The sequence below is a fragment of the Salvelinus sp. IW2-2015 genome, linkage group LG17 (genome assembly GCF_002910315.2).
Source record: "Salvelinus sp. IW2-2015 linkage group LG17, ASM291031v2, whole genome shotgun sequence".
Lineage (NCBI taxonomy): Eukaryota > Metazoa > Chordata > Actinopteri > Salmoniformes > Salmonidae > Salvelinus > Salvelinus sp. IW2-2015.
Window position 1 is genome coordinate 32,653,434 of NC_036857.1, and position 16,851 is coordinate 32,670,284.

At 44.0% G+C, this 16,851-nt stretch overlaps 1 protein-coding gene across 3 annotated transcripts in view; it reads right to left on the reverse strand.

The window, feature by feature from the left end:
• The window catches only part of LOC111976803 (forkhead box protein J3), an 88,449-nt gene that overhangs the window by 39,394 nt on the left and 32,204 nt on the right, over window positions 1-16,851 (reverse strand). For all 3 annotated transcript variants that reach the window (XM_070448104.1, XM_024005945.2, XM_070448106.1), the window contains exon 3: window positions 13,995-14,434. In XM_070448104.1, coding sequence (XP_070304205.1) covers window positions 13,995-14,330 — 336 coding nt within the window. In that variant the 5' untranslated portion in view covers window positions 14,331-14,434. The remainder of the gene's footprint in view (window positions 1-13,994; window positions 14,435-16,851) is intronic.

A 16,851-nucleotide genomic window follows, 5' to 3' on the forward strand; every position in this document is an offset into this window, starting at 1 on the left:
TTTTTTCCTCCCAAATTCCATTTCCCCAAGTTTCCATTGTCCCCTGTTTTTTCAGGTTCACTCAAAATCACACTTTTTAAAATAGAAAAACAACTAAATTCGATGTTTAAGTCCACAGCAATTGGATTGATGCAAATAATCATGATACTGTATCATTCTGCCAGGTATGTATAGACTACTTTGTAGTTAACATTTCATTGACAAGGTTTATGGGGAAGCCTTTCCATCTATTAGAATATTTTTAGCATCATCGCTAAAGGCTACACAAAGTGGTAGCTGTGTGCACTGCACATACAGACGGAATTCTCATTGCCTCATCAGAAAGTTGCAAGAAATACAAATCACTGACGCATTCGGTTCATGTCTTGTGATCAACTGGGCAAATTAATACATTTAGTTGATTCCCTACTTAAGTTCAATACATTTTTGAATATTGTTGATTTCCGTTTTATTGTCTGGATTCTGTGATTCCGTCCGCATATCGCAGATTTTATAGGGCCCTAACACTAGACAAAGTGAATCGGAGTGCTGGAGATTTATAGGTCTAAGAGGGTGATGTGTGGGCTATGGTGAAGATAAAGGGTCTCCACTGAGTGTACAAAACAATAGGAACACCTGCTCTTTCCATGACATAGATTGACCTGGTTAATCAAGGTGTTGGATTCTAACTAAATATATACTTATTCATGTTACTATACTAGAACTACTTTACATGTATAATGTAATTGTTAAATCTCATGGATCTTATGGAGAGGACAAAAGGGCAACAGTCTGGTTTCAGTCGCTGATAAGGTTGGATAGCCGTGGATTAGGGAGGAGTGAGCAATGTGGGCCGAAGTCAGGTCAGATGAAGTGACAAGGAACAGTTCTATTACACACACACACACCACGTAAGTTCCTGCCTTGCAACAGAGATGTATTGGCTGCCTATATGTGCAAGGAGGAGACTAATAGGAGGGTATAAATACTTGTGCTGGTGAAACCATATCTTTGTCTTTTCAGCTGTTTGACCCAGTGGGTGAATAAACCTGGTTTGAGCTTTGACTAGTTGTCAGTTTTTCACTCGGTCTGAACCAAATAGTTGGCATTGTCAGCAGGATTTTCCACGATTAACAGTCAAACTGGAGAGCCCGAATCAGTGGAGCAGGAGCGGGCACAAAAAAAACTAAGGTAGGCACAGTTCCTACACCCATTCTGACATCTTGGGGAGGTGAGTCATAGGATACAAATCTAAAAGCTTGAATTTATTCAGAAGTCCCATTGTGTTACGACCGGTCGTGGATAAAGGGTAAGTCCCGGACAGGGTGGTCCCTGGGGAGGGTAAGTCGTCCCGGACAAGGTGGTCCCTGTGGAGGGTAAGTCGTCCCGGACAAGGTGGTCCCTGTGGAGGGTAAGTCTTCCCGGACAAGTTGGTCCCTGGGGAGGGTAAGTCGTCCCGGACAAGGTGGTCCCTGTGGAGGGTAAGTCGTCCCGGACAAGGTGGTCCCTGTGGAGGGTAAATTCCGAACAGGGTGGTCCCTGTTGGTTGTAGAGAAGTAGTCCATGGAGAAAGTCAACAGGAGGGAACGTGGATGGTGATAAAAGGTTTCCTATAAGTTCTGGAGGAGAGCCACATTCATGGTTAGAAAAGCAAAACGATAACAATAAGGAGTGAGGTTGGTTTATGCAGATTGTGGAAATAGGGAGACAACTGTGAATAATTTTGGTTGTGTGTGTTGACCACAGTGATATTTGAGGCATAACACTGGTGTAAGACATTAGGTCATCCGTATTCACCAGTAGTAAATTAGCAGACGCTTCAGTATTGGTTCAAATACAAGGTATCAGGTGACGTGACTAATTAATTAGGCACAAATACCATAACTCCTCCCCGGGGAAGTGGGTATTACTATCTTCGAAAATAGTTATTAGAGAGGGTGTGTATTAGAGCCGTGAATGAGGAAATCCAAACACCATAAACAACGTCAAGGGAGGCGCAGAAATAGCCACCATTGAAATGGCATCCGTGGTTTCTGACACTCCCGAAAAGGGGGAATATAAGAGGAAAACTATAGTAAAGCCATGGATGCACTAAAAGAAGTGCACAATCAAACTAGCAATTCGGCTCAAGTAATGGTTAAATTGAGCAAAGTGGATCAAATTGGTCAGCACTTCCATGCTGAAGAAAAATTCCAATCTAATAATGAATTCAGAGATGCTGTTGTGAGTTGGCACAATGACAAAGGAAAAATCAAAAGCGCAATAGACCAGCGTTTTGATGGCAGGTATGAAACCTGTTATCAAAACGGCTATTGCGGGGGTAGTGGATCAACATTTTCGCTGGGATGAAATAGTACAGCCGGCCTTAAGAGTGGAATCTAATTCTGCTCACTTCGCAACCGTGCGTGTGGTTAATACAGCCACAGTGAAAGTCACTAACAGTGGTTTCAATGACCAAGGTAAGACAAAGAAACAAGGAAGAAAGGCCAGTGAATCAGTCCCAAGGCGCTAGGCGTCAGAGCCCTGTTTTAGGTGAGTGTAGGGCAGCAGGGGAAGAGAGAGACATATACGTCATATACGGGAGTAAATTGTTAAGACTCGGTGGTGAGAGGAATGTCGCCATGTCTAAGGGTAGTACAAGCTACATAAACGTTGGGATGGATTAAAACAAATGATAAATGAATGGAGGGAGGACAGTGGACTCCTGGTGAACAGAATTGCTTATGTTTTGTTTGGAATTAAAACCTGTGTGTTGCTGATTAAGATGTAGCATATTGAATACCAATGAAATGTGGGCCGAGGTCAGGTCAGAGGGAGAGAGAGAGAGAGAGAGAGAGATATGGGGACCGAGACAAGAGCCAGATACAGAGAGAAAGACAGAGATTGAAAGGGAAAGAGAAACACAGTAAGATGGCAAACAAACTTGTTATGAGAGAGGATGAGGATACAGGTAGAGAGAGATAAAGACAGTGTGTGGTGGAGGGGTTGGAAGAGAGTGGGGAGTGTGGGGACGTGAGAGGCATTGTAACATCTAAATATCTCCTGGGATCTAGAGACATCACTGGGACACCTTAACTACAGGTGACAGACACATCCTGTATGGATAGGGGGTTGAATACGAGTCACTGCTTCAAACGCAGCCAAATAGATTAACATTCCATTTGATGGAGCACCACCCCACCCGCTCAGTGGAGAATGGTAAGTCTGCCATTGGTGGAGCCCATTGTGTGAGTGATGGGCACAAGGAGACAGAGCTTCCACTCTCCCTGGGGACCTAGCGAGGATCCGTGTGTGTGTGAGAGATTTTTATAGGCCGACAAAAAAATACACTATAGTGCAGCAAAGCATGTGGTTGGATTTGAACGAATCTGCTGCCAGACTGGGAATGAAAGAAAACTTGGTAATCTTCAAGATGGCAGAAACTGGAGAAAGGTTGGCCATGGTGACCGGCTCCGTCCTTAGTGGATTTGTCGACCCAGTGATCATTAACATATCAGTGGTTATACATGGAATTTGTATTTTATTGAATCAGATCTACCTAAGATCCCCTTCACTGCATCAAGCATCCTTGACGTCATCTCCCTAACGTCACATCCAGATAAACATATTCTTCCTCATAAAAAAAAAACGAAAACCAAACCGTCATCAGAATAATATAAACGAATACAATGTTATATCATTTCAGTTTGTGTGACAAAACAAGCAATGTAGTGTAGAGAATCACTGTACAATCTAAAACGCTGTGAAATATATTTTCAATAACCAAAAATAGTCTTTTCAGCTGGTGTACAAAACCAAAAGTAAACAAAATGTAAACTTCAGAACGGGAAGCATAGAAGCAGCACACATAGAACAGATCTACCTCTTCTTAGACTTTTGTTACGTTCTAAATTTCTGGTACAAACTCCAGGCGGAAACCAAGAAAGATCAAACTAGATTTATTACACCCAACTGGATGCTTCAACTGAGAACATAAAGATAGTCTTATAACATCAACACAGTACATGAGGTAACATCACAGTGGGATGACCCAGGCTGGGCCAGAAGGTGGTCTGGCTCGGTCTTCCCTTCTTGAGATACAATTCAGCTATCTGCATCCTGTTATCCTCACTCCACTCCCCAGCTATGACGTTGAAAGTCATCTCCTCACTTCCCACAGAAACTAGACGGCAAGTAACTCAACCTCGAATGTATCATAACCCAGACAGGTGGTTTCTATTCATTTCTGCAAAACATTCTAACTCCTGACAGATTACTAATTTCCAACCCTTATGAAAATCATTCTTACCCTCAGAGACAGGCCCTTTTTGTATTTTCCCTATGCCTAAATACAATACTCAAAGATTATTGAACCTAACCCGTACCAAAAAATGTACTACTGATACACTAATTATATAAGAAAAGGTGCTCTGGTCATAACACTCCAACACTGTCACGTCTCCCGCTCCTCCCCTCCAGCGTTTGACGTTGCCGGTTTACTAACCACCGGTCCTGGGAACCATCATTACGCACACCTGGCTTTCATCATTACGAACACCTGGACTCCATTACCTCCCCTTTATCTGGCACTCCCTTAGGTTCCTTACCCAGGCAGAATTGTTTCTGTTGCTCATGTCTAGATGCTACTCCTACGTTGTATTGTTATATTAAACTTACCACCTGCATCTCGACTCCCAGTGTCTACGTTACAGAATACTGCCACAAAGGAAAAGCAGCAGGAAATCAGAACAATCTCCCAGACGGTCGACGAGCAGGGACACCTACTTCGTCAACACCCCGACCAGCTGGCACAACTAGGGATGGCTATGGAAGTAGCCAATACGGAACGGTTCCGTATTTCACTGAAAGAATAAACGTTTTGTTTTTGAGATGATAGTTTCCGGATTCGACCATATTAATGACCTAAGGCTCGTATTTCTGTGTGTTATTGTGTTATAATTAAGTCTATGATATGATAGAGCAGTCTGACTGAGCGATGGTAGGCACCAGCAGGCTCCTAAGCATTCATTCAAACAGCACTTTCGTGCGTTTGAATGTGCATGTGTCAGCATATGGTCTCACAAGGGGTCACAAGGGGTCTGAGGATCTCATCTCGGTATCTAATGGCAGTCAGGCTACCTCTGGCGAGCACATGGAGGGCTGTGCGGCCCCACAAAAAAATACCACCCCACACCATGACTGACCCACCGCCAAACCGGTCATGCTGGAGGATGTTGCAGGCAGTAGAACGTTCTCCACGGCGTCTCCAGACTCTGTCACGTCTGTCACATGTGCTCAGTGTGAACCTGCTTTCATCTGTGAAGAGCACAGGGCGCCAGTGGCGAATTTGCCAATCTTGGTGTTCTCTGGCAAATGCCAAACGTCCTGCACGGTGTTGGGCTGTAAGCACAACCCCCACCTGTGGACGTCGGGCCCTCATACCACCCTCATGGAGTCTGTTTCTGACCGTTTGAGCAGACACATGCACATTTGTGGCCTGCTGGAGGTCATTTTGCAGGGCTCTGGCAGTGCTCCTCCTTGCACAAAGGCGGAGGTAGCGGTCCTGCTGCTGGGTTGTTGCCCTCCTACGGCCTCCTCCACGTCTCCTGATGTACTGGCCTGTCTCCTGGTAGCGCCTCCATGCTCTGGACACTACGCTGACAGACACAGCAAACCTTCTTGCCACAGCTCGCATTGATGTGCCATCCTGGATGAGCTGCACTACCTGAGCCACTTGTGTGGGTTGTAGACTCCGTCTCATGCTACCACTAGTGTGAAAGCACCGCCAGCATTCAAAAGTGACCAAAACATCAGCCAGGAAGCATAGGAACTGAGAAGTGGTCTGTGGTCACCACCTGCAGAACCACTCCTTTATTGGGGGTGTCTTGCTAATTGCCTATAATTTCCACCTTTTGTCTATTCCATTTGCACAACAGCATGTGAAATTTATTGTCAATCAGTGTTGCTTCCTAAGTGGACAGTTTGATTTCACAGAAGTGTGATTGACTTGGAGTTACATTGTGTTGTTTAAGTGTTCCCTTTATTTTTTTGAGCAGTGTATATTTCTGTGTATTGATTTTAAGAAAGGCATTGATGTTTATGGTTAGGTACAGTCGTGCAACGATTGTGCTTTTTTCACAAATGCGCTTTTGTTAAATCATCCCCCGTTTGGCGAAGTTGGCTGTCTTTGTTTGGAAGAAAGTCTTCACACAGTTCGCAACGAGCCAGAAGGCCAAACTGCTGCATATACCCTGACTCTGTTGCAAGAGAAGTGACACAATTTTCCTATTTAAAATAAATTCATGTTAGCAGGCAATATTAACTAAATATGCAGGTTTAAATATATATACTTGTTTACTGATTTTAAGAAAGGCATTGATGTTTATGGTTAAGTACATGGAGCAACGACAGTTCTTTTTCGCGAATGCGCACTGCATCGATTATATGCAACGCAGGACACGCTAGATAAACTATTAATATCATCAAACATGTGTAGTTAACTAGTGATTATGATTGATTGATTGATTGTTTTTTATAAGATAAGTTTAATGCTAGCTAGCAACTTACCTTGGCTTCTTACTGCATTCGCGTAACAGGCAGGCTCCTCGTGGAGTGCAATGTAAAGTAGGTGGTTAGAGCGTTGGACTAGTTAACCGTAAGGTTGCAAGATTGAACCCCCGAGCTGACAAGGTAAAAATCTGTCGTTCTGCCCCTGAACAAGGCAGTTAACCCACCGTTCCTAGGCCGTCATTGAAAATAAGAATGTGTTCTTAACTGACTTGCCTAGTTAAATAAAGGTGTATGATTTTATTTTATTTTTTTTTATCGGCCAAATCGGTGTCCAAAAATACCGATTGTTATGAAAACTTGAAATCGGCCCTAATTAAAAATCGGCCATTCCGATTAATCGGTCGACCTCTACCCGAGAGGCGTTGCCTTCAACTAGCAGAGAATACTCTACCACCAGTTGACCCAGCACACCAGCCCATTCAGCATCATGCCCAGGTCACCGTTTGTCCCTCCCAGATAAAGATGACGGCACCCCATTTAAAACCTTGCGCTCCAGATAGGAGCTTGTACAACGAGAGATCCAAGGTAGCCACAGTTATTTCTCTGCTGACTGGGCAGGCGTTGGAATGGGCTACGGCCGTCTGGGAGAGAGGAGAGGATAACCTCCTTTGGGTGTGTCGGCATTCCCATCCCTTCTCTCCCTCCTTCAGTGAACACTTTGGATCAGAGCCTGAACCATGGAGGTAAGGGGTCACACGCCTCCCCTCGGCGGAGCGACGCAGACAGAGCTGGTACTCGGTCTCTATTGTGGTCAAGGAGGACGCGGTGTCCAGTACGTCCCAAATTGGGATCCACGAGAGCTTTCCCCAGTTGGGACCCCAGGAGGTCAGGGGGCAGGTGTGAGTATCCCCTCTTTATCAGTTTCTGCCAAAACCTTTTTGGTGTCGATCACACAAGTTGACTGTTCCTCATGTACTGTGTCTACAGCATTAGTCGATTCCGGTGCCACAAGGAACTTTATTGACCAGACCCTTGCCTCCGCTCTCAACATCACCTCATACCCGCTCTCCTCTCCATTCTTGGTTCAATCCTCGATAAAATCAGCCATTAGGTTCCGGGACTATCACACACACAACCAAACCACTGACCGTGTAGTCTAGTCATCAGGAGAACATCCCCTTCATCACTAGCTTACAAGATCATCCTCAGACTCCCTTGGCTTCAATCTCATGGTCGAGGATGATAATCACAGACTGGGCACCTAAGTGCCGGAGGACCTGCTTCCTCGTCGGTTGTGAGTCCTGTGGTTGCCCTTCAGCCCAACATCCTGGAGGTATACCAGAACCTGCAGGAGGTATTTAACAAAACCCGTGCTGCGGCTTCGCGCAGACATCTGTTGGTGGCTGAAACCCCGGCCATGAGGCGCTCCAAGGTTTCATTCGCCCGTAGGTTTCTTCGTGGCCAAGGACGGAGGGTTACACCCATGTATTGTTTTTGGTGTTTGAAAACTTCTGCCGTTTCATCAGGAACTTCCGCTACATTGCTGCTCCTCACACCTCAAGGGTGGTCCCTGTAGGTTGGTGTAGAGTCCAGCAGCTGACGAAGCCTTTAAGCCTAAAGGCTTAAAGGAACATGTCACTCCGCCCCATTGCTCAAACCCCCACATCCCATGATATCCTTTGTGGTGGAGGTGGACGCTTCAGAGGTGGGCGTGGGGGCAGTTATGTCGCAACAAGGTAATCCACAGAAATTGTATCTGTGTGTATTACTCTAAGAAACTGTCCCCTGCAGAGAGGAATTACGACGCCGGTGATCGAGAGCTCCTAGTGGTGAAGTTGGCATTAGAGGAGTGGAGACACTGGCTAGGGGCAAGCAGGCTGACCTGGGCGCACACAGCTGTCATTGCTGGACATCCAGGTATTTCTTGCACTACCCAATCTGAGAAGTATTGGTGGCCTACTTTGGCGCAGGATGTTAGTCGCTACGTCAACCCGTTCCGTATGTGCTCAAACCAAGTCCCCCCGGCACGTTCCAGCAGGGAAACTCCTTCCCCTTCCCGTGCCTCAGCGTCCCTGGTCTCATCTATCCATTGACTTTGTCACTGATCTCCCCTCTGACAGTTTCACCACCATTTTGGTGTCTGTGGAAAGTTAATAAATCCTGTCATTTCATTCCTCTCTCTGGTCGCTGAGGCACTATTCCAGCAGATCTTCCAGGATTATGGCCTTCCAGAGGACATAGTCTCTCACCGTGGGCCCCAGTTCACTTCACGGGTATGGAGAGCCTTCATGGGGAAGCTGGGGGTCACGGTCAGCCATACAACCGGGTGCCGGCCTCAGTCCAACAGGCAAGTGGAGAGGATGAACCAGGAGCTAGGGAGGTTCCTGAGGAGTCACTGCCAGGACCGGCAGGGAGAGTGGGCATGATTCCTTCCATGGGTGGATTACGCCCAGAATTCGTTATGTCACTGTGTTTTGGGTTTTCAGCCGGCTCTGGTTCCGTGGACCCTGGACCAGACCGAAGCTCCTGCGGTTGATGCGTGGTTCAGGCGCGCAGAGGAAGTGTGGAGTGAGGCTCACGTGAGACTCCAGCACACCGTCAGAATGAGCAGGCAGACCGCCACCGCAGTAAGCGGACTGTTTTTCATAGACATGAACTCTCCTTTCATCTCAAATTAATCCTAACAAGTTCAGGAAGCCAAGCTAGAGCTCTGGGAGACGTTCACAGCGATTGGGGCAGACGTTTTGATCAAGAGAGACCTTTAGAAAATATGCACATTTCCTCCAACACTAAACATACAAATATGTCTTTTACAGTTATAACAAAGGTTAAATCTTAGTAATTTTATAATTTGTTTATACTATATTTAGAAAGCATATAATCAAGACTTATTAGTACAGTTTTGTTGAATAGGAAATACATCAGAAAATATTAAATTTTCTTAACATTTTCTTTTTTTATTATCTTTCTCAATAAATGTTTGTATATTGTCCAATAAAATAATCTGTACTCTTCATTTTTGGTCCCCCCCAAAATATAATAAARGTATTGTTTTATTTGGAGACCCCCACTGCAATTCCCGACCCTTACTTTGAATACCACTGATATAAAGTATTCCATACAAAATATGTATTTTAGTAAAAGGGGATATGCATCTTTAATTATTTGCGACGGACAAAGCACTCCGCATGTCTTTGTTGTTAACAGTTGGAAAAGAAAGCACTGATTACAGAAATTATTGCAGTTAATATGCAGCCATTGCCAATGACCAACTTGAGTTATGAGGTCATTTGCTAAATGAAGTGCTGCAAGCGGCATTTGAGACGCGACTTTCTCATCAATATCGCTGTTAATTTGGGTGCACAGCACTTGTGTGTGTGTGTGTGTGTGTGTCTAGAGGGAGTGGTCGGATCAAAATCAAGTGAGAGACACGTAACAGAGGGAAATGAGAATGTAGGGAAAATAACTGATCACTTGGCTAGATTTATTTTTTTGTTCTGAGCTGCTAATGTACTAAACAAAGGGAAGGAACACTAGAGTCAAGGTGAATTAACAGTTGTCTTTGGGACAACATTTCACTGCCCGTTCAGGCAGCCACAATGCAGATTCCAGATCCTGAGCCTACTGTATGTATGTTCTACTGCACTAGAACTTCACTGCCGCCTAGCTGTCATGCCATGCAATAGGATTTCACGTGGAATTTTATAAAATGTTCGTATCGTTTTAACGGAAAAAAACWAAAATAATTGCAGTTTAAACGTTAAGAAAAACTGTCCATTTGTCACATGCCTAATTGAAACACACTCACGCACACAAAAATGTAGTTCCGTGACCCCAAAATCACTGATGCAGGAATCCCCACTATTATAAGCCCAACCGATGAATGAAGTCAGAAAAAAAATCCATGACACTTGCTCATATGATATCATTGAGTGTGACACGCGGCATCTGTTGAAAGGCCATCACAGAGCAGATTCTTTCACCGTCACGAGGGGCGCTAATTCATAGTCAATTAGCTGGCTATAAGGGAAGGACCACAGAGGCAGGCACAGGTCATAGCAGACATAGTATAACATTACATCTAGATTTACAAAAATGGATACCATTATCAAGTCAGCCTATAGGTAACTTGTGTTACATTTTCAAGTRAAACTAAAAGTACAAATTTTATGCTTATTCTTTTCAGCCTCAGTAGGGTTCCCTGTCCGCTGTTAATAATAATGGTATAAGAAACTTATCAACCAATGAGAAGAGGGGAAATCCCTGTAGTTCGGCTGGCAGCAGAATACTGAATACGGGTTCTGGTGAAGAGGGCCTAGGGGCAGTGTGGGGTGGAAGGACACATGGATGTGAAAGGGCTGCTAGGGCAAAGTAGAGGGCATAGGAAAGTAGAGCCAGGGACAGTAGAACCTAAAAGGAGGATATGTTATCTAGGAAGAACACCAGGGGCAAATAAGAAATAAGGCATGCTGCGTGTGAGCTAGGAGTTCAGTTCATAAAATGCCACCTAATGACAACTGAATAGCAAAAACACAAAAAAGTTGTATTGCATGTAGGCTAAGACTCACTGAAACGTTTCAGATTTCTCGGTTTTATTCTAACGTAATAAAACACTGATCATATTGTAACTGTTTTGACTTGGGGTTATTGTTAGGGGTGCCAGGTAGGTTATGCCTACCAGAGAACATATTTATCTTTCGTTTGAGAGGGAATGAGTCTCGTCCGGTCCGTCAACTCTACACCGATACAAAAGATTCATGTAAAAGTCAGTATGGAAATACACTTCTCATAAAGCGCAATAGACGCAATAGACGCATAAAGCGCATTTAAATCAAAACCACTGTTCTTTTGCGTTTGTTGCATTATCACACAGGTAGCCTAGTGGTTAGAGCTTTGGGCCAGTAACCGAAAGGTTGCTGGATCAAATCCCAGAGCTGACAAGSTAAAAATCCTGTCATTCTGCCCCTGAACAAGGCAGTTAACCCACTGATCCCCAGCCGTCATTGTAAATAAGAATTTGTTCTTAACCGACTTGCATAGTTAAATACATTTTTGGGCCTAAAAAGTGTCCAGCCCGGTAAATTAGTGCAGTGACCTTAGTCACGCAATGTTTGTCTGTTCATAATGTATAGCYTAAACCCAGTCTCAATCATACAATCAAAATATGAAACTTTACCACACAACCATAAAGAGTATCAAATCTCAGTAGTCTTCAACTACTGTACAACTGACCACAAATCAACACGGTATAAATCCCACTAAAACAAATTAAAAACTGTAGGCAAAAAAGTTGTAGTCAGTCAAACTATCCAATCCGCCAACAGATCCAGCGGAGACCAAATGCGATGTGTAGTCCAAAAGGAAGAAATTGGTGGATCCGATCCGGTTCAAACTTGAGACCAGACTCTGTTTCTCAAACTAGACATTAATGTACTTGTCCTCTTGCTCAGTTGTGCACCGGGGCCTCCCACTCCTCTTTCTATTCTGGTTGGAAACAGTTTGCGCTGTTCTGTGAAGGGAGTAGTACACAGTGTTGTAGGAGATCTTCAGTTGCTTGGCAATTTCTTGCAAGGAATAGCCTTCATTTCTCAGAAGAAAGGACTTTGTTTCTAGCCATTTTGAGCCTGTAATCAAACCCACAAATGCTGATGCTCCAGATACTCAACTAGTCTAAGGCCAGTTTTATTGCTTCTTTAAATCAGGACAACAGTTTTCAGTTGRGCTAACAATTGCAAAATGGTTTTCTAATGATCAATTATCCTTTTAAAATTATAAACTTGGATTAGCTAACAATGTGCCATTGGAACACAGGAGTGATAGTTGCTGATGGGGCTCTGTACGCCTTTGTAGATATTCCAATAAAAACAAACTACCGTTTCCAGCTACAATAGTTAATTACAACATTAATGTCTACACTGTATTTCTGATCAATTTGATGTTATTTTAATGGACAAAATGTGCTTTTATTTAAAAAACAAGGACAAGGACATTTCTAAGTGACCACAAACTTTTGAACAGTAGTGTATGTATGTATGTATGTATGTATGTTTTTATTATTAATATACATATATATTTTTAAGTACATATTAGATCTGGGAATTTCCAGGTCCCTCACGATATGATATCATGACAGCTAGGTGCCGATACAATATGTTTTGCGATTGTATATGCATTTGATACTCCGAATCTCAATAAAAATCAGTGTTTCGAAAATATTTCTCACCATATGTCAGTGGCAGAGGGAAAGGAGAGCCATGAGAAAACAAGATTAGATCAGTCATAGAAATAGAAGTGCTGAAAACAAATTGTCTCCCTGTTTAAAAAGAAGAAGATGCAGACCAAGCTAGGAAGGAAAAATACTGGAGTTTTGGTGCAGGTACAGCCAACTAGCACAAAAATAATATTGTGATTTTGTCAAAAATAATATCCTGATTTGTAACGGTCTTTTTCCTCCCCCCCTTTCACAGGTACATATGCAGGTACGCATGTAGAAACACGTCATCATAGCTCATAGTAACATGAAACTAAACATGTTTATTACGGCTTATAAAACCACAGCAGAGTACCTCTTTCCAAACGAGCTGTTGTGATCCCAAATGGCACCCTACTCCCTTAGTGCACTACTTTTCAAAAGCTTTAACATTGTTAAGAGAATAGGGGACCATTTGGGACACACATCCCATGTCCTGCTCCCTCATACCATGTGGACGTGTTATGACCTTGACGAGTTATCTTATTACACTCAGTGTATCCTGTGGCTAAAGCGCTTCGGTTCAAAATGGGAGAGGAGTTAGCATTGGTTTCCAGCCTCTCCTGCCTGCGTATCCACATTATCATACTAAGCAAACGCGTGCTTGGGCTGGGTAGTAAACTCCCCGATACCCATCTTCTCTAGCTGAGCTGGCCCACTAATCTGTAGACTGCACACGTATGCCAACCCGAGTGGGAGTCTCTCTTACTCACTGTGCGTGAGTGAGTGTGTGTGACTGTGCAACTGTGTGTGCGTGCATGCTTTTTTTGTGTGTGTGTGCAGTACAAGCTCTTTTAGTTGTACATTAACAGTATATTCTCCAAATCAAAGAACCCAGAGACTGCTTGGGCTTCATGTCGGTCTCCCACTGTGCAGCTGATAGTAATCACCTTGACTGTAATGAATTTGCTCACGTTCCCTTTGATGCAGATCACCGTTTCAACCACAGCATCACTGCACTGGGCCAGGTACATCTGGGAGTAAATGTTTACAGCTTGAGGCTGAGAAGTGGGCCTATTAGTTCATGTGCCACATTATACTATATATTTCATCATCTGGTCGTCTGGAGTCAACAAAATTTACATGCACAATACAGTGTGCCTGTATTCCCAGGATGTTTAGTAAGTTAGTTCCTTAAAGGGATAGTCCAATGTTAATCACACCTTTCATGAGTTCACAAAAAACTGCAGARGTCAATCCCAAACAAACTGATTCTTAAGTGAACCATCCCTTTAATGCACCCTCGCACTTCTATTCCTCCGTTTCCACCCCTTACCTTCCAGCCGCTGCCTGCCTCCCAGTAGTAGGGGAAGTTGTGACAGATCCATTGGTAGATCTCGCTGAGGGTCATCCTCTTGTGTGGCGAGCCGTTAATGGCAAAGGTGATGAGGCTGGCGTAGCTGTAGGGTGGCTTGCCGTCCCGGTGCTGGGCCGCCTCCTCCTGGTCCAGTGTTGTGCCAGGGTCCAGCGGGGTGCTCTTCTTGCCCGGCCCGTGGCCATGATGCCCGTGGGGGTGGTGGTGCCCTGAGTCGGACTTCTGGATGGCTGCCCGCATGGTGAGCTGGGGAAGCCAGTCCATGGAAGTCAGGCTGCTCCCTAGTTCAGTGGTCATGGTGGTGAAGGGATATGGGAGTTGGGAGGGGAGGGACTCAGGGGCAGGGGGATGCTCTCCTTTGGCTCACTGGATTGCTGTTGCACGGCGGTCCCGGCTGAATTCTGGAAGAAAAGGAGGATGTTTGCTAAACAACTGTTCATTTTGATAACATTTCTGTTATGCAGTTTGTTCTGTTTTTTAATCATAGCCAAAAAACAACAGTATTGGGTGGATAAAGGAGAACACTAGAATAAACATACAGATATATGGCTTGAAGCTGACTGGGCTACAGATGAATAGATGTGTCAGGATATAGTTCATTATGTTATTCTTTTCATGGAATGGTCCAGATTTCAGCACAGCAAATACTGTGTCTGGCATAGCTTCCTTCTATTTAAAGACGCACTATGCTAAATCGCCCTGCCATTTCCTGGTTGATACAATTCTAATAGTTCGCCTAATTTCCGTTTGTGACAATACAAGCAAGTATACTGTAGAGCAGTGGTTCCCAAACTTTGTACCCKTTCAAACATTCAACCTCCAGCTGCGTACCCCCTCTAGCAACAGGGGAAGCACACTCTCAAATATTGTTTTTTGCCATCATTGCAAGCCTTCAAAACACACACACACACACAATACATTTATTAGACATAAGAATGAGTGAGTTCACAACCTGGCTCGTGGGAAGTGACAAAGAGCTCTTATAGGACAAGTCGCTCTGGATAAGAGCGTCTGCTAAATGACTTAAATGTAAATGTAAATGTATAATAATCAATAATTTTGCTCTTTATTTAGCCATCTTACATATTAAACCTTATTTGTCCAATAAATTGTGAAACACTTAGTACAGGTTAATGAGAAGGGTGTGCTGGATAGGATGCACATAACTCTGCAATGTTGTACTGGAGAGTCTCAGTCTTAAATCATTTTCCACACACAGTCTGTGCCTGTAATTAGATTTCATGCTAGTGACGGACGAGAATTTACTCACATCGGTACGTGGTTGCAAATGGCATCAGTGTCTTAACATGATTTTCCAATGCAGGATTACAATCCAGAAATCTGGCAGTAGCTTCTGATTAAATTACATTTTCACAGAACTGCTTGACGCAATTTTGAAGAAGCTCTCCAATTCAGATATCGGAAATGTGGACTGGAGGCAGGGCATGAAAGGGATAACGAATCCAGTTGTTGGTGTCAACAGTTTCGGGAAAGTACCCGCGTGATTGCGCACCCAACTCACTCAGGTGCTTCGCTATATATCACATTTGACATTGTCCGTAAGCTTGAGTTCATTTGCACACAAAAAACCATGCAATGATGGAAAGACCCGTGTGTTGTCCTTGTTAATGCAGACAGAGAAGAGCTCCAACTTCGTAATCAGAGTCCCTGTAATCCTAGATTCAGATCATTCAGGCGAGGAAAAAACATCACCCAGATAGGCCAACTTTAGGCTTGTTTCTCAATTTAAAAAAAATGTGTCAATACTTTGCTCCTTGATAAGCAGCGCACTTCTGTATGTTGTAAAAGCGTTACATGGTCCCTGCCCATATCATTGCATAATACAGAAAATACAAAGTTCAAGGGCCTTGCTTTAAAGTTAACCATTTTCACTGTAGTGTCCAAAACATCTTCCAAGCTGTCAGGCATTGCTTTGACAGCAAGAGCTTCTCAGTGGATGCTGCAGTGTACCCAAGTAGCGTCAGGAGCAACTGCTTGCACGCGCTTTACCACTCCACTATGTCTCCTTGTCATGGTATCTGTACGGATGGCACAAAAGCCAACACATCTTGACCACCAAAGTACATTTGAGGTCACAAAGCTGTCCAGTACTTAAACAAATATCCTCTCCTGTTGTCCTGGTTTCCAGTGGTTTGCAGAAGAGGATGTCTTCCTTTATTGACCCCTATAAACGTAACGGACATATACCAGGAGCTGTGCCAGGCCCGCCACGTCTGTTGACTCATCCAGCTGTAACGCATAGAATTCACTGGCTTGTATGCAAAGCAGTAATTGTTTCAAAACATCTCCTGCCATGTCACTGATGCATCATGAAACGGMGTTGTTTGATGAAGGCATTGTTTGTATAGTTTTTTTGGCCTTTCCCCCCAGCATTGTCCCAACCATATCCGCGGCAGCAGGAAGAATTGTCCTCCACAATAGTATGAGGCTTGCCTGTCCTAGCCACTCGGTAGCTCACCATATAAGACGCTTCCAGACCTTTCTTATTAATGGTATCTGTTGCTCTTATAAATGTCTTACTACTCGAAAGTCATCTTAATTCTTGCTCAAAAAACTCCTGTGGCTTATTTTTCAAATTGGCATGTTTTGTTTCTAAATGTCTGCGCAAGAGTGAAGGTTTCATTGAGTTGTGAGAGAGTACTTTTGTACATATAACACGCTGTGGTTGAGGAAAGGCACTACTCCCAATATAAGTGAACCCCAAATCAATGAGGTTCTCATCATCTTTGCGCCTCTTCGATGGTCCAACATCCCTGTCTGTTGTTCGGTGCTTTCCCAGGTAAGGGGGCAGCAGCTC